The following is a 25,733-nucleotide window of genomic DNA, read 5'->3' as shown; positions in this document are numbered from 1 at the left end:
CTCAGAAGCCTGTTGTGCAGAGTCTCTGCCGGGTTCCATTTGCATTCATTCTCTTCTTTACCAAGCGTCTTCGTGAAGATTTACAAAGTTTTTTTTTTTTTTTCTCTTTTCTTTTCCAGAATCGCAATGAAATAAAAAATGGCACCATCCTACGATTAACCACATCTCCGGTAAGTTCACCTTCGTGTGTAGCTTTCCAGCAAATGCTTTGTTCTCCACTTCCACATAGGCGATTATGGGATATTAATTTTTAAAGATGATTTCAGTGCAGAAAACAGAAGGTCTCTGGAACGTCCTCGCCCGCAGGGTCAGGAGTGTCCTCTCTTGTATTTCCCATGTGGAGGAGGAAGCCTTTCCTTTCGGTTAAGTGCAAGCTGATGGACTTTAAGGGTCAAGTTTGGTGGTCATCCCAACAATTCTCATATTACAGATGGGGATACCTCAGCTCTGCTGAGTTACAGGTTTTACCCACCTGGCCACACACCCACCTCATGCCATCTGAGCAAATTCAGACAACCAACAAAGCCAACAGAACTAAAGACGGCCTCTTACTTCCCTTTAAAGTTGGGGTGTGCGGGGTGTGTGTCTGTGTGTGTGTGTGTCTAGTTTTGGTCGGTTATAACAGTTTGTAAAGATATAGTTAAAGAAGTGTTTGCCACGAGAGCCGTTTCATTGACAGCTAATCTGAGATGAAACACTTTAAATCCTTCCAAATAAAAGTTGCTCAACAAAGTGGTATCGAATATTTAACTGCTATGGCCGACTGTGCTGCTAATCTTTATCCTTCTTACTGGCTCGTAGATACTTGGGTATCGCTGTTAGAATACTTGTTTATATTATTTCGCAGTGCATTTTATTACTTGCCTAAGAAATAATCTGCACAAAATACACCAAGTGTTACTATTTTCACTCTGCATATGTGATGAAAACTGTGTCTAACTCTCATTTTCAGTTTCTACTGAAGCCATGTGGTAGGCTAAAAATAAATTGAAAAATTGGGTGAAGCATCTGGCTAAAATTAAACGGTGGGTACTGTAACTACCACAAATTCTTCTTGTTGAAAATTATATTCGAGAGGCTTAAAAACTCCTAACATTTTACCCAGTAACATCTTGAACCCAAACCCAGCGACGAGCTCAAACATCTTTTGATGTCTTCTCTCTCTTCCTTAATGGTAACTAGAGTTCATATTCATTTTCCAATAGCTACATGATGAGCTGAGACATTGTCGTCTGACTTAGCATTGATCTTCTTACTTTAGTCAGCAAGAATTAATGTTAATCTGACCTTTCGAGACCATGTTTTCACTTGGTTTTTTTAAGTTCCTATTTATCCTGCTAAAATTACTCATTTGCTTGCTGGGCAGAAAGAGCACACCTCACCTTTTATTCCAGCTTAGAATTAGGAAGACTCGTTTTTCGTTTTGTTTTTGTTTTGTTGTTTTAAATCTGAGCCTTTTCTAAGCCAGAGAAGAAGTCGCTTCTCATGTTTATTGCTCTGGCTTCATGAACAAAATTTCCACAGCACTAAAGCCACTCCTTGAGAGCAGGCTCAGTGAACTCGGCAGAGGGAACTTTCTCAGCTCCCTGAAAGCGAAGGTACGAACACCGCGGCCTGACTCGGTACCTTCGGGGATGATGGAGATTGTCCTGCTGCGGGCGTGACCTGCGCATCGCCTGCATGGCTCATGCGCTTGTACGAACGCCACTGTGCGAGGCAGCATCTTAAGATGAAGCCCACCTGTGAGAGCCTGGCTCTCCTTTTGGGAAGAGGAGCGGCCCCCAAACCATCGGTGGAGCCTAAAAGTGCTGACCTCTGGGCCTTTCACGGGAAGCTGAATTGCGATGTCTAGGAACGGCGCCCAGGAATCTGCATTTTAAGAAAGCACTTTATGGTTTGGCTGCAGTCACAGCGTCTAGAACTGGGAATTGCACTGGAAGCAAGACTTTTGGATTTGTAAACTTCACTCGTTGCTGGTAGATTCCTTTTTATAATTTTGTGTTTCGCTTAAGAATATGGGTGAGCATATGCTAGCTCTTTCGCTTTTTACATACACACTAAAAATATGCTAAAAAAAAAAAACTGTCGCCATCAAATTCGCTAGGAAGTGTTAGAGAACCATAAAGAAATCAGGAAATAGTGTTATACTCACTATTATAGTCCCTCGTCTACCTCAGCTGAACTCTGTAGCTGGGGAAGAACGTGCACCCTCCCCCCACCCCCCCACACACTCACGCGTGTGCACACACTCACGCGTGTGCACACACACACGCGCACACTCGTGTTTCAGGTCACGTGCAGCTGTGCTGAGTTTTACCCCCACTCTCTCAAGGGTGGTGTTTTAATTGATTTTTGTTCATGAATTTATTTTCTGTCTTTATCATAGAACAGCCCTTTCAGGAGTGTTCCTAGCAAAATAGGGTATTAATTAGGAAAAATCTAAAAAAAAAAAAAAAAAAAAACCAAAAAACCAACCTGCATTGCCATTCTCACAAAATCTCCTTCACTCGGCTGACGGTCCTTCTGCAGTGCGCATCCGTAGACGATAACTCTAGCGGCCATCGTGAACACGTGTAACTTCCAGGTGTCCCGTCTTCCTAGTATCATGAAAATACAGCCGTGAATGTAATGTGCCTGGGGAATGTGCGCGAACGAGCGTGAGCGTCTGAGCAGATCAGGGTTTGGGGGGGTCCTGATCGCACAGCTCGGCGGGGCGTCCGTACCTGCCGTGGGAGTGACAGCTGCGGCCTACGTGTTGCCTGACGCGTCGTTTAAACAGACTTCGGCTACTGTCCCTCTTGGAAGACGCTTGGGTGGCCAGACCACTGTTTTTGCTTTCCTGAGATTTAGTTTGAAAAAGCCCTTACAGTGACTCTATTTGCAGTCTTGGAGCATAGAAAGCCTCTCTAAGTAGGACACAAAACCCAGAAGCCATAAAGAAAAAGATTGATCAATTTGACAACCAAAAAAAAAAATAGAATAGCCCATAAAAGCTTTATGTTTGAAAAGAATTCTGTAAAAAAGTCAGAAACAGAAAATTAGGAAAAATAATTTCAGCATGCATGATAAATATAGGGCTAATTTCTCAGTTTGTAGGATCCCTTATGCATAAATAAACGAACTTTCCCCAAAAGAAATGGCCAAACTGTATAAACAAAAATAATCTATATATCTGTATCTGTATATCTATCTCTATGAATCTGTACTTCTATATATCTGTTTTTATTCTGGCAGACAGAGACAGGATAATAAACAAACAAAAAAACAAACATTTATGCAAAGATGTGTTAGAAGATATATATGTGTATATATGTATATATATGGAGAGAGATCAATCTATAGATAGATGGATATAGAAATATATGAAAGAAGTAACTTAATCTCTCTCTTAGAAGAGACGATAATCTACACTCCCAGATAATCACGGTGTGAGCCGTGTGAGGCGAGGTGCCGTGTGCTTAAGAGTATAAACTGGTACGACCTCTTCGGGGGCGATTTTGCTGTGTCCACCCAAGTTTCAAATACACATATCTTTGTCCTGGCAGTTTAACTTCTGGGAATTTATCCAATTGATAGACTCACAAAAGCACTGCAGGACACACACACACACACACACACACACATACACGGGTGTGTGCACCTTTGTTTTTAGTAACGAGAAACTGGAAACCTGTTAACTGTCTGTCAGGTGGGACCAGTTAAATGCACTGAGGGGTAGCCGTGTGGCAGAACGTGGTGCAGCTGTCAACAAGAGAGAGGGACCCCAGTAGGTACAGGGAGGGGGGGCGTAGCATGCCGAATGCCGATAAAGATCCTTCTCAAGGGGTGGATGCGGTCGTTAACGCTGCCTTAACTTTACATTTCATTTTACAACTTCTGGGAGTCCTTATATATTTTTATGCCATGTGCTGGTATTATTTTTAATAAAATAGACACAAATAAATGTCACGAGGTCACTGCAGTACGTAAGAGGTGAGTCATAACGCTCTGAGCTAAAAACATTTTAGGATTCCAAACAGATTTTCAAGAGCCCTTTTATATATGGCTTGAATTCTTCTTGCCAAATATCTTGGCCCATGTTATCACAGCAAATAAGATTCTCATCATATGTCCACTGTTGCTTCGCCAGCTCGCAGTATAATCCTCCCTTCCTGCCCTCCCCTGTTTAGGCACCTGATATTAGAAGCAGCTAGGTCGGAGGGCCCGTCTTGCTCATTTTTGGGACCAGTTACTCTGGCAGAAAGAAAAATGGTCTTCTCTTAGTCACTGTGAATTTGGGTTATCAGAGATTCTTAACAATAAGACCACGAACAGTTTTTGAAACCACTTTTTTCTCTACTGACCTGAGAAACTAAAAAAGAGCTGTAAAGTGTCTGAAGTTCTATTTATTGCCGTCACCCTGTGAGCCTGACTTAGTGACGAGAAGCCAGCAGAGGCTTTCGGGCAGAGGAGAGGCAGCTTCGGCTGCCGCCCAGGGACGGATAGCAGGAGTGGCCAGGGGACCGGGTGGGAGTTTGTACAGCCATCGCGGCAGGAGGGGGGGTGGCGTGGGCTGCCGCCGTGTAGGGGCGTGGAGGTTCTTAGGAGTGCTCTGGAGGGCGAGCCCCGGGGACCTCCTGATGGACTGGGCCCCGCGCTCCTTGAGGGATGCTGCAGGTGTCCCCTGTGCGTGGGCCGGATGTAAACAGTGGTGCTGTTTCCCGGGACGGAAGGCCCGAGAAGAGAAACATGAAGAGTGTGAGATGCGTGTCATGGGTCTGTGAGGACCTGGCAAGTAGGCAGCCATCGCCAGGTACACGGCAAGGAAAGCCATGGGCTGGCGAGGTCGTTGTGGAGAAGGTAGAGCCTGGGGCACATTCTCAGGATTAGAAGGAGGAGCCAGCCATGAAGCCGAGAGAAGAAGGTGCTTCAAAGACGGGGGAGAAGTTAGGAGCATTGCGGCCGCAGAGACAGTGAGGAGGATGAGATGAGGAAGGGACCCCCAGCCCCGCCACATAGAGGTGTCGACGGCATCCTGGAGACACTCGGCGGAGGGGCGAGGATGGGAGCATCACGGGGGGCGGGGAGAGAGCACCCCAGGCGAGGCGAGGCGAGGCGAGCCAGCCCCTCTTTGTTCCAGAACTTTGGCTGAGAACGGCAGTTGTGAGACAGGGCATGGCCTGTGGGGAGTTGGTCCATGGGCGTGTGAGTTTTGTTTGTGTGTTTTTTTATAACGGGGACTATTGGAGGTTTCTGCAGCTGGAAAGGCCCCCGGGCAGAGAGGGAGCCCGCAGGCACAGCAGAACCGGGCGCTTTTCACAAAGAGTCCGAGGGGAAGGGCCGAGTGCAGGGGAGGGGTCAGCCTGGCCTTCGGAGGAAGGAGGGGCCCAGCACAGGGAGAAGCAGGGCGCAGGCATGCGGAGCAGACTCGGAAGGGGGAGATGAAGGGATGGGGGAGTGGGGGAGATCGGGCAGCTCGGGGGGAGGAGAACACGTGTGAGGAGCCCTCTGGAGGGACAGAGCGGACATCTAGGCGAGGGGAGTCGGGTTGCGGGGCGAAGCCGAGTGCGCGGGTGGAACCCGCGAGTCTAAGGCCTTCTCAGATGACATCTGAGTGGGAGTCATGGACCCGGGACCCGCCTGGCCTGGCGGTTTTTTGGGGCCGATTTTAATCAGGACCTTCAGGTACAGAGACAGTGGCCGCATGGCACATGGGACCAGCACCCCTGTCTCCTCTGCCCACTGCTGACCCCTTGGGAGCCTGTCTTCCTCTGAGTCCCGGCCCGGACCTTCGCAGGCCGGGCCGGGAGGCAGCCACTTCAGCCTGCTGGGGTGTCTCCGCATGAAACTTGTTTTTCGTCCTCGGAACAATACCGGAAAATAAAACGTACGTTCTGACACCATCGCCCACGCAGCTACCAGACGCTTTTCATTTGTGCTAACTACTCGAAAAATCAGAACTAAGGCTATTTTCTTTCTTAATAATGTTGATTTTCTCCTCAAATGTAAAAGTATTGCAGAATCCTGGGAAATTTGAAAAGCGAAGCTTGCTACAAACAATATTACAATTCATAAATAACCATGGGTCATATCTTGATTTTTTTCCTTCAAAAGTGGCTCTTATGTAAATATATGTACATATGTGGGCATACATATGCATGTATTCCTTCGTTTAGTGGAATTGCTTTGAACTGCTGGCAGATGTCAGGCATTGTTCTAGGTCCTGGGAATAAAGTGAGAAGCAAGCCCGACAAATGTCTCCTCCTGGAATTGGCATTCTAGTGGGTCCACACACACACACGCACGCGCACACCCCTGCCCACAAACACTGGACTATCTCCGCATCCCGGGCTTTCTCCTCACAGTCCATCGTGGGGATGTGCGCGCGCTCCCTCACAGTCTCCGAAAGTTTCATTCTTAATTCCATATATTATGTCACCCTATGACCACATCCTGTTGAACACTGTGGTCGCCCCCAGCGCTTGAACAGAAGTGCTATTTTAAGGCTCCGAGGATGCCACACATCTGCCTCCAGTGCTTAAAGGCACCCTCCCGGGAGGCGAGCACCCCCCGGCCAGGCATCCTCCAGCCCTGCTGCTCACAGCGCCTCAGACCGCCTGGCCCTGGCGGCTCCTCCACCCTCGCCCCCTCCCGCCCTCCCCCTACCCATCAGCCCTGGGCCTCTGGCCGCCTTCCTGTCCCCGCAGACACGCCAGGCTCGCTCCTTCCTTCTGTTCTTCCTCTGCGCCTTCTCCTTCCCCAGCGTGATTGGCCCCTTCCTGTCGATCAGGTCTCTGCACAAACGTTACTTCCTTAGGCCGCTTGTCCCTGAAACCGCAGTGTCTTAAGAAAGCCGCCAGTTACGCTCTGCCACAGTGGGACAGGCCGTCCATTCCGTCTTCGCAGGGAGGTGCAGCGTCATCAGTGTTAAAACCAGGGCTTCTCATTACGTGGCTCTGGGGCCAGCAGAAGCAGCAGTATCTGGGCCCTGGTTAAACACAGTCTAGGGGACCCCATCCCAGGCCTGTAGACCCAGAGACTCCAGGCGAGGCCCTGGGGCTTTAAAGAGGGGTGCAGCTGGTTCTCACACATGCAGCAATGAGACCCGCTGCTTTAGGACCTGTCGTCCAGAGTGTGGCCGTCCAGAGTGCGGCCGCCCAGGTTCTATCTCGGCTCCAGCACTGACAAAGCCGTGTGACCTTGGGCCCGTGACCTAACCCGTCTGAACCTCCGTTTTCTTTGGGAAACGAAGCTGATGACCGCACCCCCTGTGCAGATGAAGTGGATCCCCTCGTCACGATGTTTGGAACAGTGGCTCATGCAAAGCGCCCGGCAGCTGCCAGCTGTTTTCGGCCCCTGTATGAACGGCACCAATGCGTTGGTTCACGTCAGTACCGAGCACAGAATCGTTTCTGAGCGCTCGTTACCACCGCGATGCCCGCAGTACACGCAGAGCTCCAGCCTGGGGAAACGTGTTTCTCCAGGAACTCACAGCGATTCACTTGGGTCGAATATAGGTTAATGGCAATGCTGTATATCTGTTTGAAAATTTTAGAGACTAGTGTATCTTTGGACAGTTTTAAGAGATAAAGTGATTCTTGCTCAGCTGTCTATTCTCCCTCTTAAAAATGTGGGATTAGGGTTCAAGCAAAGTGTCTGTCACCTACGTGGAGATCATGAGTGAGCCGGAAGGGCTCTCTCTTCCCTCCCCCTTTCTCGTCTTTTCTGACTTCTGATGTGAAGTGTCAGTTTGGGTTACGATAACACAGGATACACGGTCTATTCCGACCCAGGGGTGGGGGCGTGGGCTTCACCTGTCTTGGTCCCTGAAGAACCGCATCGGTTTCCCTGGTGACCCAGCCAGGGCTGGGGCTTCTCGCAGGTGGCACAGCAAGGAGGGACTTGCGCAGGAAGTAGGGGGTGGTGGCCGCGGAGCCTGCCAGGGTGAGCTCCCTTTGCCGTCAGTGCCTGTGTGGATTCCCGTCCTGCACCGAGCAGCCTTCACCCCGTTACAGTTCGCAAGGGCTCCTCAGCCCACATTCTCTGGGATGTATCGCAGTTTCAGAGGAGGGTGCAAGTCCCTGAGAACGAGACCGTGAGGATGGCAGAGGGATCCAGCCATCGCAGTTCTGAGTTAAGTGGTGACCACAACAGATGTTTAGTTAGTTATCTCTATTAAGCAAAAAATAGAGGCAGAAAGAGTTAATATTTTCTTTTTCTTACCGTTTGCCCCAACTGAAAGGTAGAGATGAAAACTTATACCGCGCAAATGAGAAACTTAGACCATTTCTTATCCGGAAGCTCAGCTCGTCCATTGCATTTCCAATCCTCCCTGCCCTGCTTGTAGAAGCCAAGTGCAAACGTTTTAAAAAGATGTCTCATTCTAGACAAAGCCGCTAATTTGGTTGCCTAATTATTTTGTTATAAATTCGTGCAGTAAGCAGTAAATGTATGGGAAACACATGTCAGAAAAAGTGCAATTTACAAGCGTCGCCGTCTTGTGCTGGAAGCCTGTCAGTAACCCAGAAAGATTGTTTGGGTGTCTAATGAAGCTTTTGAACACTGTGTTTAGGCAGTTATCACTCAGAAGACTGACTGAACTGGTGAACAGGCTGTATAAATTCATGTAATTGCTTGATTAAGCAAAAAGCTTTTTGTCGTTTTTAGATAAAAATGTTACCTGAGAGATAAACATTTTCCCCATTTTCCCCTCCTCACTGCTACACCTTTTCTGTTTCTGGGGCTTTGCTGTTCTTGGGATCGTGCTTTTCTGAGCGATGCAAATATGGGCCCCATCAAAAGAAGGCACCAGCTTCCGTGGGATATTAACGAGCAGGGCCCCCGAGGGCGGAGTCCTCCCTGGGGACTCGCCCTCGGCCTGGAGTGTGCGCAGGGTCTCGGCTTCTCAGTGACCGAAACGTGGGTTTCCTGTCCGTTGTGGTTCCCTCCGTGAACCTTCTTCCCTTTGTTTTCGCCCCGTAAGGCTCAGAACGCCCAGCAGCTCCACGAACGCATTCAGTCGTCGAGCATGGATGCCAAGCTGGAAGCCCTGAAGGACCTGGCCAGCCTCTCCCGGGACGTCACCTTCGCCCAGGAGTTTATCAACCTGGATGGCATCTTCCTCCTCACGCAGATGGTCGAAAGCGGCACTGAGTAAGCACCTTCGCCCAGACTTCCAGTTCTCTCCAGCGCGCGGGGTTTTGGTCACTTTCCCTTATACTTTCGATTTCTAGTTTGAAAGGCCAGAAATTGATTAGGCTCTATAAAAAAAATGACTTTTAAGATGTAATTTCAGTATTGCTTCATCCTCCACACACTAACTAGCCAGCGTCTAAGATGAGGTAGAATCCCGTCAGATACCTGAAATTCCAGATTTCTAAGGAAAAATATTAGGGCATTATCTTTAAGGGCTTTTCCAACACTAAAGTTATGATTCTACAAAATATAAATCTCTTACATCCCTTGTCTATTCCCAAGAAAAATTTCTTTTCCCTGATTCAGAATTAGGGCACGTTAGAATCCCTCCTTATAGTCTCAAAGTCTTAAATGAGGTCAAAATAGCATCCCTGAAAAAGTTTTTGAAAAATTAACATTTGAATGATGAAATACATGTCCTTAATTATTTGACGTTAAATACAATAAACATTTATTAAATACCTACGAGATGCAAAAGAGTGAAAGTTGGGAAATTTAAAATGATGTGAGCCTTGTCATTCAAAAATTTATGGAGGTAGAAGTCAGTGGAGGCGTGATTCCTCTTGAGCACTTTGAGTCTAGAAATTAGACCAGCTACAGCCCAGGCACCTTACAGATGGGTGTCAGCAAGTGGGTCTTGAAGGAGTTTTGAGTTCTATCATGAGCCAGAAAGAAGCGGCTGGGCATTTCTGACTGGGGAGCTCACTTCTCAGTCCCTGGCATAACTGCAGAGTGTAAGGAGCCGGATGGGGTGTGTCGCTCTCACATGCGTGGACAGCTAAGGCCCCTGACTGCCCAATGCCAGCGTCCACAGGAGACTGCTCATTCCCATATGATCAGGGGCTGCCTGCATGGCCCCTTAGAGCATGTGGGTTAGAGCCTGTGAAAATGCTGCGTCAATCACACATTAATATGCTGACTTAATAATGCGCAGAGTCGAAATAGATATTTATTAGAAAAGGCTAGATGTCATTGAGAGCTGGGGTTTACATGCGGCTCATTTAAATCTCCCTTTAGTACCTGCTGATTCCAAGAATGCATTGAGGACCGTGCATGGTAGAGACCTGTCCCAGCCCACGCCCGTCCTTCCTTCCTCTCTTCTTCTTCCTCCTCCCACACTCAGCATTCCTTAGCCGGTCCCTAGTAAGAGACGTTTTTCCTCCTTATTCAAAGAGAGGATGTTTTGTAACATCAGGAATCTCTCCCATACAAGAACATCGTATAGAGTTTGGGGTTGGCCGGGAAGGATCGTACCTCATAGAGAAGTAGAAAAAATATCTAAGAGCAAATGGATGGGAACATAAATCTAAGAGGATTGGCAAGCAAGCTTGGGTATCTAGAACGTGTCAGTTGTGGGCAGGTATTATTTATTTTTTGAACGATGACTGAAGCTCTGCTCGTGAAATTTTTGGCAAACATCAGCGTGGGGGGGGGGGCAGGGAACTGAAATTCGGGATGTTATCAGAGTCCGAAGTGTTTACTAGAAATTGGAGTTGGAGCTTGGAACAGCTGGAAAGAAGTGGGGTAAGTGCAGGCATCCGGACGGCTTGACCAAGGAAGAGGAGACCGTGGGGTCTGAGTCAGAAGCCGCAGGGCTCAGTCAGTGTGGGAAACCCCCATTCCTGGGGAGCAGTGGAGCGTGAGGAGTCGTGATGGCGAACACCTTCGCTGGGGACCGTGGATGACTTCGTGGGGTTGCCACCCATGCCGCTGCTGCTTCTGGCCGGACCTAGAGCCCTGCAGGGTCACACCTCAGTCACACTTATGCGTTAAAGAAAAAAAAAAAAAAGTAAAAATGTTCCCATGCTTATTGATTTATCTAAGCCCCCAGCCATTGACGTACCCAGCAGTGCACAGGGGTCAGCTGTAAAGGAGCCTGCTCACAGGAGGGGGCTCTGCCGCAGCGCCCGAGGAGTCCGGGGCCCGAGCTTTTGACCATTCAGTGTAGTGTTGCGTCAATACTTCCAGATTCACCAGAATTGCCGTCGTGACTGCAGTGACACTGGTCGATCTGGAAGCGGAGGTCCGCGTGATACGCGCCCTGAGTCAGCGCTCGAGCCGAGCCCCAGCCCCTCCACAGGCGGGCGGCTACGTGCTTTGACAACCAGGGGGAAATCGTGCATGCCAGGAGCCTTAGTTTTCAGTTGCTCATTACACTGTTTTGCCAGTGCGGCCATGACAATACCACAGACGGGCGGCTTAAACAACAGACATCTGGAGTCTCACCGTCCCGGAGGCCGGGCTCGCGGGGTGGGCGGCGTTGGTTTGGCCTGTGGCCTCTCTCCTCCATCCGCAGACGGCCGCCCTCCCTCAGAGTCCTCACGTGATAGCTCCCCTGTGTGCGGGCACCTTAGAGTCTCTGTGTGTGTCCAGCGTCCAGTCAGATCAGATTACAATGTTCACATTTTAACTTAATTGCCTCTTCTTAAAGGCTTTGTCTCCTAATACTGTCCCCTTCTCAGGCACTGGGGGTCAAGGATTCAACGTGTGGACTTGGGGGTAACATAATTCAACCAAACACACTCATCAGAGAGACAATACCTCTTTTGCTTAACAAGAAAAACTGATACTATGTATTTGTCTTGTCAACATTATTACTTTTTACCTGTGCCATCGCCTTACTCTGTAACTCATCTAGACCTAGAGAGTGGCTCCAAAGAATCATATCCCTCAGCATGAGAGAATGTCAATCCTGAATGACTTTATTTAAACCACAGTAATTGAATTCCTTTTTTTAAAAAAGGCAATATTACACTCAATATAATATTTTTACTATTTATCATTCATAAGCCATCCCAGTTTGTTGCATACAGCCAGGTCTTAGGCAGATGAGCAGAACTCAAGACCAGATCTTAGGTGAGCTCCATGCTGCATATGTCTCTTACATTTTCCCATCACACCGTGGTGCCGGGAAGCAGAGGTGTCTGTCTGGATCACCTTTCCTGCCCTGCTTGCCATTTCGCATAAGTTCAAAGTCAGGCTAGCCTTGGAGGATGGAAGGAGGAAGGACCGGAGCTCCATGGCCTGCCTTCCTTCTGCTGGGTCCTGCAGTTCATCCTAAGAAGCTGTGCTCATTTGGTCCCTAGCTCCCCCTCCCCCCCACCGAACCTTTGCTCAGATTAAAATCAAAAGAGAAAGACATTTTTTCTTGTAAGGAAATCTGGCTTTTCAATTAAACTTAGAGCAAGACTCTAATTAATGAACAGAAAACCTTTGGAATAGAAACCGCACAAATCAAATAGGTCCTGCAGTTTGGAATCATTTAATTATGACCCCGGGCAGACTTCCAGCTGGGGGAAGGCAGAGGTTTCTAAGCAGGGCCTGCAGAAATTTTAGCAAACACTGAAGAAATGTGGCTGGAATTTTTCTCCTTACTCTGAGCTGCAATGATTGCTTGCCTTCTTTCATTACCCGAAGCTGAGCTTTTAAAGTCTCTCTCCGACTGATTTTAAGAGGGGCCATGGGGCCAAATCAGCAACGAAAGAACAATGAGCACATGTCACGTTGGAAGAGCAGTGTTTAAAACCCGAGTTTAATTTTTCCATCGGTGCGGAATTTGGCAATTCTATTTCTAGTTTTGGTTTGAGATGGAAGCATGGAAGGAAATAAAGTTGTGTCGCCCCAGCTCGAGAAGGGAAATGGTGTCAGGTGAAAAACATCAAGACTGGCTAGCATTAGAAAAAAAAATGCGTATGAAAAGATTTCTCGGAAATGATTTATTCGAGAGAGGAAAAAACTCTACCTGCAACGCTGTTTTCACGTGGTGAATAATACGCTTTTCTTCGGGCTGTACTAGGACGCCGTGTTCTTCTGCGCCTCTGTCACGCGGAGAGTGAGGGCAGTTGACCCCGTGTCCTCCCGCTGTTGACAGTCAGAGGGACAAGGGGATGTCCCCGAGAATGAAAGGACAGCATCTTTACAGTCTCCTTCCCGCTTGGCCACGTGACAGGAAAATTATGCCCTTGCAGTATGAGTATGAGTAAGCTGTTAGCACCACCCTGGGCAGAAAAGTCAAGTGTGAAAAAATTTGTGTATTGATCAAAAACTCAGACAGGTTTTTTTAAATTGGCTTTCTGTCCTTAATTAAATATATATATATATATATATATATATATATATATATAGAATATAAAGAGTGAATTTAAAAAATAAATGAAATACACAAATAAGCAAAAGCAGTAAAATAAGAATCATGTATAATCCGCCTTTCCAGAGACAAACATTTTTGGCATTGTGATATATATCCTTTTCGTAGATTCTTTCACATACACACAGACATACATGAGCTTTGCAAAGTGGAATTATACTATTCATGCTCTTGGTAGCTTGCTTTTGCTACCTCACAGTAGTTTCATGTAATTAAATTTTATTCCCCTCATCGTTTTTATGGTCTGCATGTGATTTTATTTTTAAAGTTTTGTTGAGGCTCAGCTGATACACAATATAACACAATGATTTGACGGTCATGCACGATACAGTTAACGATTCCCCCGCCGTTGGACATTTATGTTGTTTTCATGTTTTTTTCACAAAAAACATGAGTGTTCTTGAATCAGCTTTTCTTTTAGCAAAATCTTCGTGAACACTTAAATGATTGTGTTGGAATGAAGTTCTTGATTCAGAGGATGTACACATTTTAAAGCCATTTTAAAGTAAGAACATCCCACAGCTTGCTGATGTCCTGATTTATACTTGGTCATTTGTGTGTGAGCATGTTCGTTTTAACACCCTGGTCAGTACTGGGTCGATGTCCCCTTCGGGATTCTAGCTTTTCTAAGAAAAACAGCAGTGAGGCATTTGAGGAGTTCTCGCTAATCTGAGGAATTTACGAGTGCTTTTTATTGGCTTGGTTGAAGTCATTGCTCCAAAATCTGGCTATATTAGCAGTGAAATGAGTCTCACAGTGACTCTAGAGGTATGCAAAGGCCCTAAGTAATTGTCCTAGAAACAAACAGCATTATTCGTATGAATTATTAGTCCCCCCTTCATTCTGCCATACATTTCACACAGAAGACACCATTCCTCATTAACAGATGAAGAGTTTCACATTAAACTGTCATTATTCAAATCATTTTCTCCTGGCCAGACTCAGAGCTGTGGCCCTTTCTTGGAAGATGCGAAAATCAGGTAGGACTTGACTTAAGCATCCGGATGATGTTATGGCTTTGATGGTGCCTCTGGGCTGCACTTGAGAATGAATATGTAGATTTCAGTCATTTAGCAAAGCACATACATATTATTTGGGTGCTGGGTATTCCTGACACTTGGCTAGGCACAATGAGGGGAGGGGTGTGGGGAAAATACAGAATTGCAGATGACAGTTTAGGATTATGTGTGACATTTTCTGAAATTTCGTCCTCATGCAAAAGATAAGTTGCCTTTTCGAAAGTGACTTTGTTAATCTCCAAGGACACAGATTAATCAGCTCTAACTCAAGCTCTTGCTTCTAAGAATCTGGTGTCTTTTATAAGCGTGGGATGTCCCAGGCCAGATGGATCAGGGACTTACCCCAGCGCCACTGACTGCAGGTGACACGGAGCACGTCCTGCAGCTCACCTTGGAGGAGCAAACAGCTCCCCAGACCACACCAAAAAGAAACTGCTCTGTGTGGTTGGTGGGCCTGGGCTGAGAAGGCGTCAGGTCTTCCCAGCTCCTTGCCTGCTTTCCTGGAGGATGCACTACAGAGCTCCGGGACTGCCTAAACCCAGCAGCCCTTCTGGGCTCTGCCAGAAATTTGCATCACAATCGCCAAAGGGGCCTACCATCTTGGGCTTTGTTAGGAATTGTGGGGCAGAAAATTCCTTAAACTGGAGCTGCCTCCACCCCGCCCTTTTTGCTTTGTCTCTGTGTCTCTGTCTGTCACTCGGGAATGGAAATGAGAAGGGGGCACTTGCCCTGATTAAGGAGATTACCTTCGGCTGAAATGAGAGGCTTCTGGCCACTCTGAAACACCAGCCTTTCCAGAGGCATTTGTCCTTCTGATCAGGCTTCTTTAAAAGGTGGGTATTTTGAGTGACACAGAGGGAAAACCCGCAGTTAGGAAAACAGACCTCACAGCACAAAGTTCCTCTTCTGCTTCTGCTCCGTCTAAAGCGAGGACGTTGAGAAGTAGGAAACACTGTGACTCGTGACTTGGCACTGACTTTACGATCTCTGCACTCTGGACAGGGAGGACTTTCCAAGGCCGGCGTCTGCCACAGGACGGGGACACATGAACACCTAAGGGTGCCCAGGCCCCAGGCCAGAGGCGATTTCGAAAAATCGCAGTGACTGTTTTATAAGTTGTTTACACACACACACACACACACACACACTCACTCACTCACTCACTACATCTGTTTACTTCGAAACAGTTCTGTTAAAAAATAAACTGAGGCATAATAAAAATTTTAAGAAGTTATTTGAGCAAAAATCAGATAAAATCAGCCAATGCCACACAGGAAGCTGTGAGGCAGTCCCCGCCCACAGGAGCCAAGGGGCGGAGCAGGACAAGGGCGTGATGTGATTGGCTGTAGCCGGAGCTGAGTTGGCTGTCTGTGATTGGTGGAAAGCTTGAGGCCTTCGCAGGCTTAGACTTGGGTTTGCTTGCAGGGGCCACCGAGGTGTCAGAGCCACCTCCGGGACCTGACCTCCTCGTTTAATTAACTGAACAGTTGCACACTTAATAGAAAAGTTGCAGGATCAAGTTTCCCCTGTGGCTTCAGGCACGTCCTTTCCTACGAAGGTCGAACTCAGGGTAGCACCTTGCACCCGGCCGTCCCGTCTTTCTCCTGATCTCTTTCTGTCGCTATCCCTTACTCGTTCCTTTTCTGTCGTGACTCCGGCGCTCTGTAAGGATACAGGTCAGCCATTTCATAGACGATCCTCCAATTTGGGTTCGTTAAGAGGTAATTCATTAAAGGTAATTTTCAGGGAATGATGAAAGCATGACTTTCATACAGATATAAAAGTGAACCTATGTTAAAAGGATTCATTTTATGCATGCGGTCTGAGAGAACCAGGCAAAACGTTATAAATATTTCAAAGGAAAATTCAAAGGGCACAAATTTATTTGGAGCAAAGGAATGTTGAAATGAATTGTAAATGGAGACAAACCTGTTTTGCACCTCAGGAGGAAGTCGCTTAAATTGCCAACAGACAGGATGAAATATACATATCTGTCAGTTAGGCAATGAGGCCGGACCTGATAACCCAGGAGAGCGTGCCAGATAAACACTGCACAATTTTCCACTGAAACAAATTTTGTTCTACAGTTTTATCCAATGTTTTATCCCTTTAGACCCATATTGTATGTCTTTGGCCGAGGTCACAGATGCTTGTGTTTTTTTCTTCGTCCTGTTGATGACACAGTATGTCTTACTGTTGGTATTCACTTTGACCACTTAAGATAGCACCTTTGAGACGCTCCCCAGAGCCCCCTACCCCCACACTCAGTAATTAGTTAATGAAGAATCTTGGAATAGTTACACCATGGAAAATGGAAGATCGTACAAATGCGGTTTCTATGTTTTTCCTACAGAGATCGTTTCTTCAACAGTACCGGCCTGCCACACTTTAAAACAGCGTGGCCCTGTTTTCCAGTGGGCTACAGGATATTACTATTGTGATTTATTTTGATGCTCAGTGTGTCCCAGATTTGGCAGTGGGACTTCCTTCAAGCTGTGCTCTGCGTCCTTCTGACCTGTCTTCCTTTATTCTTGGAGCATTTCTTAACTTTCTGGCTCAATGAGATTTTCTAGACTTACCTAATCTTTCCTTGTTCAAGTCCTGGGAGGAGCCATTTCTCCAAGAAGCCCCAGATCCTTCCAGAGGAAGGTAGTGTTTGGCCCTTTGAAAAGGGTCTCACCTCTGCCCCAGCCGGCCTCCCGAGGCCACCCCCCCTTTTATCCTGCCCACTGGCTTTTTGGAGGAAGATGGAGGGAAGCTAGTAATGTTTTATTGTTTGGTTTGGTTTTCTTTGTTTTTCATTTTTGTTTTTGTTTTTAAGAAAGGCAGACAAAGGGAGGTGGGGGAAAAGGAAGAGGAAGATCTCTTCATATACATTTTTGACCACCCAGTTTTAGCAAAGACTAGATCTGATCTTCTCATGGTCAGTTAGGTTTCTGAAGTGGTTGCGTTTTATGTGGTTGATAACGTGATTATTCGTCGACCGATTATTGAGTACCTGCTCGGCATGCACTGGATATTATTATAGTGTTGAGTCACAGTGCAGAGCCCTTTCATTCAAGGAGCCGGAAGGACAGTGAGATGTCCTAGGTCATACAGCTGATGTGTCCTCAGCACCTAAAGACATGGGTGCCACCCTCGGTCCAGTCAAGGAAGGGAAATTGGAGGCTAGGGAGGCTTCTCGGGAGACCCTAGACTCAGGTGAGAACTTAGGACTTAGCTGGTTGGATTAATAGTGGTAGGGTGTTCAATACAGCCGGAAGAACATGCTCAATGCCAAAGGCTATTGCAGTACCTCACGATGTCTTCCTCCAGACTTTATTTTTTCCTCTCAAGAAAAGGGAAAGTAAAATTACCCAAGAAAGATAACTAACTAACTGCGTCTTCACTGCTGAGTATATACTTGAGAACAACTGGTACTTTTTGGCTCCACTCTCGTCAGTGAAAATCTGCCCCATTCTTAGATCTCCGAATTTTTCCACCTTGAACACAGACCCCATTCTGAGTCAAATGCAGTGTTCTTGTTGCCTTTACCCATAAATCCAGCAGTTTGCTTAGTCATTTAATCCTGATCTTTTGATTGCTTCTTATCATTAAAGAACAGCAATTTATTACTTTGAGTAATGCTTTGGAATGAATAGTTTCCTTACTTCACGGTAGTTAAGTCTTCCCTATATTTAATCCTGAGCTTTCTTCCCAGTATGTGATTTGTATAGAAATCCTCATTTCCAAACATGCCTCTCACATGATTGTTCTTAATTTTTGCAGACGATACCAGAAATTGCAGAAGATCATGAAGCCTTGGTAAGAATTATGATCAACTGATACGGATAATATAGCACTTCCTTCCTCTCTGCATAATTAAGCCCTGTCCTTTGCCTGATTGTATAAATGTGCATGTAGATTTTTTGAGTACATGATTTTTTTTTTTTTTTTGATATTTGATGTTCTTAAAACGGGTTCTTTCAATGTTCTTTTTCTTTTCTTTCTGCTTTGCGGCAGAAAGAGTACTCTATGTTTGTAGCCACAAAAGAGCACGTCAGGATTGCTACCCGTCTCCCAGAGCTGGGTTAGGCATAATTTTATGTACTTCATTAAAAAGAAACCTTCTTTTTTGTGGCCTATGTGATGTTCAATTCAAATGCCTTTGATTTTCTTCAATAGCTCAGTAAGAAAAAGATCCACATTTAAAAAAAAAAAATCAGGATTGAAGTATGGAATGGAAATTATTTACTTTGAATCTGAGAAAGGGCTCAGTTATCTGTCCTTCAAGTGTATCATGTGATAGTTGTGTCTGAGAGCTCAGAACTTCCTCGCCCCCCTTCTCAGAGCCTGCCTTATCTACTAAACAGGCGAGTAGGGTCTAACACAGTCTCTGTAGTAGGTTCACTTTGAGGAGGAAGTCTGCACCTCACTCTTTAAGCCCTTCGAGTCACCTCATCATCTTCAGCGTGTCATAGCGCTTTCAAATCATGCATCTTTCCCGACCCCTCCCACGTAGAAAAATGATTAGTTTCAGGAGCTCTTTAGTTATTAAATTGTCATCAAGTATAGAAAGCTTTAGGGTAAAGCTTCTTAAATCTCATTTTGATATATATTTTTAATATAGTAGAAGCACTTAATGGCAGTAGAAGCCATCTTTTACGAGCGTTTACTCTAGCACTGTCTCGGTATTTTTTCAAGCACTCGCTCCTAATTCACACTTCTATCCACCAAACGAGAATCGTAACATTAGCATCATTTGCTTCATGTAGAGTTAAAAATCAGGTGGTGGATCTGGGATTCAAACTCATTTTTTTTTTTCTTCTCTAACAACCTCATATAGCTCGCTAATATAGAGGAATTTGGGGCCAAAATGTTTTCAAATTTATTTGCCAATAGTTTTATTCTTTAGGTATTCAGGGATGTTGGAAGTGTGACTACTTGTGAACCATGATTTTTGTTTATCGATCATAGACAAAATTAATGCTCAGGGTCCTGGTGCTTGTAACAACAAAGTAGCTTATTCAGACTAAGTTTTGAGGCCACTATCACCCTGACAGCAAAACCTGACAAGGACAGTCCAGGAAATAAAAATTATAAATCATTAAATTAACAGAGGTGCAAAAATCCCCCAGCAACATATTAACAAATACAATCAAGTAATTTATAAAAAGGAGAATACTCTGCAGCCAAAGAATATTTATCCCAGAAATGGTTTAATGTTTGAAAATCTGTCACTGTGATTCAGCATTTAGCAAAACAAAGGAGAAACCTAAGGAGAAAAACCATTTTAAAAGATACAGAAAATAAGTCCTAGATATTGAAAAAGCATTTCATAAAATTCAACATAAAATTCTCAGCAACCTAGGAACAGAGGGAACTTCCTCGAACTGATTAGGCCACCTACCAAAAACGTATCATGTTTAATGTTAAGAAGACTGAATTTCCTCCCCCTAAAAGTTGAGAATAAGGCAAATGTGTCCACTTTTTGTACTTCATTTCAACATTGTACTGGAGTTTTCAGCCACAGCAATAAGTTAAGAAAGAAATAAAAGATACGATGATCAAAAGAAAGAGAAAAAACCAACTCTCTTTATAGAAGACGTGATTGGCTCTGTAGAAAATCCTAAGGGATCTACAGAGACATTGCTAGTTCTCTAAATTCATAACTGAATTTAGCAAAGTTTCTGGATACAACATCCGTATATAAAAGTGATGTAGTTTTATATATTAACCCACTAGGAAATGAAATTTTTAAATATCTATTTATAAAGTATCAAAAATTCTTAGGGATAAATGTAATAAGAGGCATGTAGTATCTGTTCATTGAAAAATAAGTGTAGTGCTGGAAAAAAAAAAGTAAAGAAGATCTAAAAAGGTGGAGAATATACCATTGTGTGGTTTTTAAGATACAATATTGTTAAGATAGCAGTTCTACCCAAATTAATCTGTAGGTTCAGTGCAAAACCGTTTTTAAAAATGAAATTACATGCCAATCCCAAAACTTAAAGGAAATGCGTAGTATCTAGCATAGCCAAAACAGTCTTGAAAAAACAACAAATGTCAGCAAAGTTAGAGGACTTCATTAACTGACTTTGAGACTTACCGTAGAGTTAAGACAGACAGTATTATATTAAGACAGTATAAAATGGTGTCAGAGGACAGATCAACAGGTCAATGGAATAGAATAAAGAATCAAACTTGATCCAGAGTTAAATTTTAAACAAAAGAATGTTTGCCGACATAAGTCATGCTATGATTCTGAAGACAAAGGCACTATCTAAAGGTGATACAGAAATCCCTACATTTCAATGTATGTACATCTTACAACAAACAGAAGAAAATACAGTAAGTCTTCGTTTAACATTGTCAATAGATTCTTGGAACTGCGCAAAACATTGCAGAGGGAAACCAGTTTGATACAAAACCAGTTTGATAATTGATACAAACCAGAGTTTAGTTCCTGTGGCATGCATCGATGTTACAATGAAATAACATTGAACTAAATGATGTTAATTGAGAACCTGCTGTACGTGGAAAAACTTTAAGGGTAGGGCAGAACTATGTTAGTTTAGGAAATTAAGGATAAATTCAGCATGATTTATTGACAGCTTTAAAAGTGGCCTTTATTTTCACCTTTTTTCCCACTTCTGTCTTGGACATGGCACTCAGTGGAGAAACATTTGGAAACGCTATTCTTTTATAAAATTAGCAGCACACATTTAAATGCTTTGAGATTGGCTGGAATTTGTTGGAAAGAAGATGGTCTCTACTGAGTTGATGAGAAACATTGGTTTGAATCGTTCCAGCACACATGGTGTCTTGGCCGTGACAGTGGCTCTCAACCAGCACATAAAGTTTGCAGTCAGCTCCATTTGTGGCAGTCAGTACGACGAAATCTTTAGGTCAGCACTTTATAAAATATAAGTAAGCCAAACAAACGAAAATGCTCCCTCACATGCCATGTGGTGGCTTTATGGGTATAAATCTTTAGCCTTGATCTTCTTCGCTCGGCATCGATTTCAGAGATAGAGCCTGAGTTCCTGCCTTCCCTCTTCGGGGTCAAACCAGAAGTGGAAATAACCATCTACGTCTGGGTTTGATGAGTGCTTTCGTAATAGCCTTATTCGAAATGAGTTGATTGAGTCCCTTGATTTGGAATGCAGTAAACTTTTGGCATGGCCAGCCTTTCCTTGTTGCTGAAGGCTCGAAGTTGACTTTTGAAAGGGTTCTCCCTTGCGGAAACCCGGTGTGCCTTCCAGCCAGCAGTCGTCATGAATTATATACGTTACCTATACAGTATATATGTAGTATATTATATAATATATAGTATAGGAATTTATATTTAACAGTATATAATACAACATGATACATAATATATCTAATATTTACATATATCATAATACATGTCTAATATATCTGTAAACTATATAATGTCTAATTAAAATAGATAGCATGTGTATGTCAATGTTATTACACAATATTTGTGTAAAATAGAAATATAAATCATGTAACGTTTCTAGGAAATGTTATTAGTGCGCCAAGAAAGCAATCTTCCTTTGGACGCAAAGCTGTGTGACGCGAAGGAGCTTTTCTCTCACTTATCGATCAGTCACGCTAGTGGATGGCTCTGCAAAACGCGGGGCCCTGCCCGCTGCCTCAGAAATGGAGCCCCGCCCACTTCAGCTCCTGGGAGGCTGGAATCCTCCTGGCCCCAGGAGCAGCTTGGACATTTGGGAACCAAAGGATACTTCTCCCCTTTCTTTCCATCTTTTTCCCCGAGGTCCCTGCAGCCATCCGAGGAGTCCGTAGGCAGAATCCTGGAGCATTTGGGGAGGAGGGACCATCCCCAGACGTTATTAAGGCCATGTGGATGATGTTCGGTTGAGTGGAGGACACAGTCATTTTGCCTCCAGACAGAGCACATAAATATAATTTATCTTTTGCTCCTAAAGCCGTAAATGAAGGACTAATATCATCCCGATTCCCAGCCTCGACTAGCTACAGGGAGTGTAAGGAACAGTCTGGTTCCCACGGCGTGTGACTTCCTGTGTCACTGCCTGGTCCATTGGTTGTTCTGGCGGTGGTGACATTGAGGCTCCGCACAGAGGCCGGGGACGCCATCCTCCAGCCGTGCTTATGGGCATCTCTTAGCAGTTGAGGTCGTTTAGCAGGCCAGCTACAAGCCAATGGCAGCCGTGAGTTATCATACGGTCACTGTTTTTCCTCTTCTTAAGTTAAAAAAAAAAAGTTACTATTGTTTATTACTAAAACTATAATAAAATAATAAATTAGGTAATAATTTATTACTAGCACTCTACTTTATTAGATAATAATGTTTCTAGGATAATACTAATGCCTACATAATCTATTAATAAATCTTGCTAATCGTTTTTATTACCTGGTTCTCTTACTTTCCTGAGGCGATTTCCTTTTAGTTTTTTTCAGCCTGATGTTTTCATTTTCCTGTGATTCATTATCTATAAAAAGAGTTATTTTGGAATTTTTATTTGGAATTCATATTTAGAATTCTTGCTACTCTCTGAAACTCATTTTTCGCCTTCTTTATCCAATTTTGTATTCTCCTTCAGGTAAGTTAGAGTTTTCTGGTTTGGAATTTATTTTGGGGGGGCATGATCCTCTGATGCCACCTAGGGGGCACCTGTAATATTAGGGTTGCTCATCTGTGATTCAGAAAAGTCTTTTTTAAAAAACAAACGAACAAACAAAAACTTGCAGGTTTTCTATCTAGCCTGAAGGTTTGGTTTTCCTTACAATTTTTTTTCCTAGCTCTAAGGACAGATGATTCTTGACACACTGAAGGCAAACATTTGACAACCGCAGGCTCTGTTTACCTTTTTAAAGCGTCACTTTTCGCATCGCGATCGCAGCAGCTAACACAGGCCGCTCGCCATGCGCTGTTCCGTTCCAGGGCTTTAGTGCGGCAGCTCGTTCCGTTTCCCCCGCAGTCCTGAGTCGGGCATCCCACGACCGCCGCCATCAGCGCCCGCCCCACTCTTAACAAACGAGGAAACGGAGGCACCGAGCGCATCAGTAACTTTCCACTTAGAGCTGGAGGGGAACCTCTGCCCTTCCGCCTGTGACACAGCCGCCCACCGACGCGCTCGGTCCCTGGCGTCTCCTCCCCTCTCACCGGCGGCACCGGTCGCCATCCTTTGCCGAGAGCGCTTCCCCTTCTGTAGGTTTCTTTCCAGCAGGATCCCCCGGGTCGTTGTTGAGGCCGAGAACACAGCGAAACTGCAGCGCTGTGCTAAGAGAAACAGGAGCCTGTTTTCTATTCTGTTAGCTGGACATAGACAGGAAGATTCAATTGAAACATTTTTTTTTGAGACGTTACAATGTAGCAATTGTGGTTTCTATGAGTCAGCAGATTAAAAATCTGAACAACCAACTTTATATTTTCAAAATCAAGAGCATGAGCTAGTGTGGTTATATACAGTGTAGAAATCCTGATGGCGTAATTCAGTGCACTCGAAGAGAGAGTGCTAATCCTGAGAGGTTTACATTAATATTTATGATGCTGAAAATTCATGATAGAGGTGAGCATCTGTAAAGGGCTCCACGTCTCTGATAAAGTATTGTTTGCAAGGCACCGGAAACCATGACATTGTCTCATAAGGGGCGCGGAGGGGCTGCCGGGCCTGGGTCTCTCATGCACGCGCTAGGCCCTTCCTGGGGCATCTGAATCACAGCAGGTCTCAGCTGCCAGCGGCCGCGGTCTCCACCGCCGTCCCGCAAGGCCTGTTGACGGGGGCGAAGCTGCCGAGTGTGACGTGGGGACGGATATGCTTATGTGTCTGTCTGCATCAGAACTTTGCGTGTGCGCACTTGCCCACGCACGCGCGCGCGCACACACACACACAGAGGAACACAGTTCATCAAGCGCGAATACCCTTAAGAGAGTTAGTTCTCATCTTCCTTCTGGATGCCCACGGGTCGTAAAAGGAGCACAGCGGCCCTCCGCAGTCCCCCTCACTCCCGGCTGCTGGGGAGCTTTCGTCTCCCGAGCACCCACATGCCGCACATGTTTATTAAGAGCTCCAGAGGCAGATAGAGACGTGGTGAGATGCATATCACTCTTCAGTTTTTCTGTTTGCTGAGAAGACAGAGGCTCCGAGAGGTCAGTGACCATCCCGGTAGGACACAGCCCACCAGAGCAGGAGCCACCCAAGCCTGGGTGTGCCCCACGGAGGCCCCGGCCCACCTCCTTCCCGTTGAGCCAGGGTTGCGAGGCGTCCGTCCGTGGCCCAGCCGCTCGTCCCAATGCTCCCTTGTAGCTCTGCTTGTACGCGTTTTTATCAGCCTTGTCCCTTGCTCTCAGTGCCTGGGTCCGTGACCACGCGCCTCTCTGTGTTTGTGTTTTCCAGCTTCGGAGACATGCTGTCCTTCACCCTGACGGCCTTCGTCGAGCTGATGGACCACGGAATAGTGTCCTGGGATACGTTTTCGGTGGCGTTCATTAAGAAGGTAATGCTGATTGTGCTTCTCTGGGCTTGAATTCCTTCCTCCCTTTGTAGACAGTCTTCTCTGCTTTGAGGATCTCTTCGAGCTGTTCCCTTCAGTTCTTTGTGTTAAAGGGTGGTGGGGGTTTTGACAGTATTATATATATGGGGGTCAGGGCACCTAAATTGTATGTGAAAGTGACATACTCTCCCCATTGAAATAATAAAAGATCGTGTGAAACCCATAGTCGAGAAGGATCAAGGCGTCGTGTTGTTAAACCCACGAAAGTGGCTGTGGAGAACACGACTGTTCTCGAGACGTAAATAGAGCTCCCCTGCCCTTCGCAAACCTCCTGCCCCAGCCCCTAGTCAAGTGAAAGGGAAACGGGCCGGGTGGACCGACGCCCTGCATGCCTGGGTTGGGGGCGGCGCGCCTGGGTCCGTGCCTGGGTCCTGCTTACATGCAGTCATGACAGAATGAACTTCTCTGAGGTCAGCCGATTTGCCTCGTGGCTTGTTCTGTAGGACCTAGGAAGCCGGCAAAGGACAGGCGGAGGCAGACCAGGTGTGGGGAGCAGAGGCAGGAGAACCCCACCGTTCCCTGCGGTCGAGTTGGAATAAAGACTCTCCAAAGCACATCCTGCTTCCAGTCTGCTAACAAACAATAGCAGCCCTGATTTTACAACTACTAAATGCCGTACTAAATCATTGGTTATTATTATTTACTAATTTCTTAACTTATTTTTTGTCTCTCTTTGTATTTGCAAAGTGGTTTGTAAGGGTATTGATCTTGTTCTTCCCTCTGCCTTACTGGGGATGAAGAGATGTTGGGAATTCATAAATTTATTTTCTAAGTGTTGGCTCCTGGTAAGGGTTACCTCAAATAAAGAATGTCAGAGAATCTGTGCGAAAGCTGGAAAATCTAAGCGAAACCCAGAAGGAGAGGAG

The 25,733-nt window shown here is 45.6% G+C and overlaps 1 protein-coding gene across 5 annotated transcripts in view; it reads left to right on the top strand.

Moving 5' to 3' along the window:
- Positions 1-25,733, top strand: part of ELMO1 (engulfment and cell motility 1) — a 422,552-nt gene that overhangs the window by 129,478 nt on the left and 267,341 nt on the right. For all 5 annotated transcript variants that reach the window (XM_036230489.1, XM_036230485.1, XM_036230487.1 and 2 more), the window contains exons 5-8: positions 120-170; positions 8,963-9,132; positions 18,109-18,144; positions 24,711-24,810. In XM_036230489.1, coding sequence (XP_036086382.1) covers positions 120-170; positions 8,963-9,132; positions 18,109-18,144; positions 24,711-24,810 — 357 coding nt within the window. The remainder of the gene's footprint in view (positions 1-119; positions 171-8,962; positions 9,133-18,108; positions 18,145-24,710; positions 24,811-25,733) is intronic.

The sequence above is a fragment of the Rousettus aegyptiacus genome, unplaced genomic scaffold (assembly GCF_014176215.1).
Source record: "Rousettus aegyptiacus isolate mRouAeg1 unplaced genomic scaffold, mRouAeg1.p scaffold_m13_p_13, whole genome shotgun sequence".
In the NCBI taxonomy this organism is placed as follows: Eukaryota; Metazoa; Chordata; class Mammalia; order Chiroptera; family Pteropodidae; genus Rousettus; species Rousettus aegyptiacus.
Note: the sequence above shows the minus strand (reverse complement) of the source record. Positions and strands in the feature narration are given on the sequence as shown.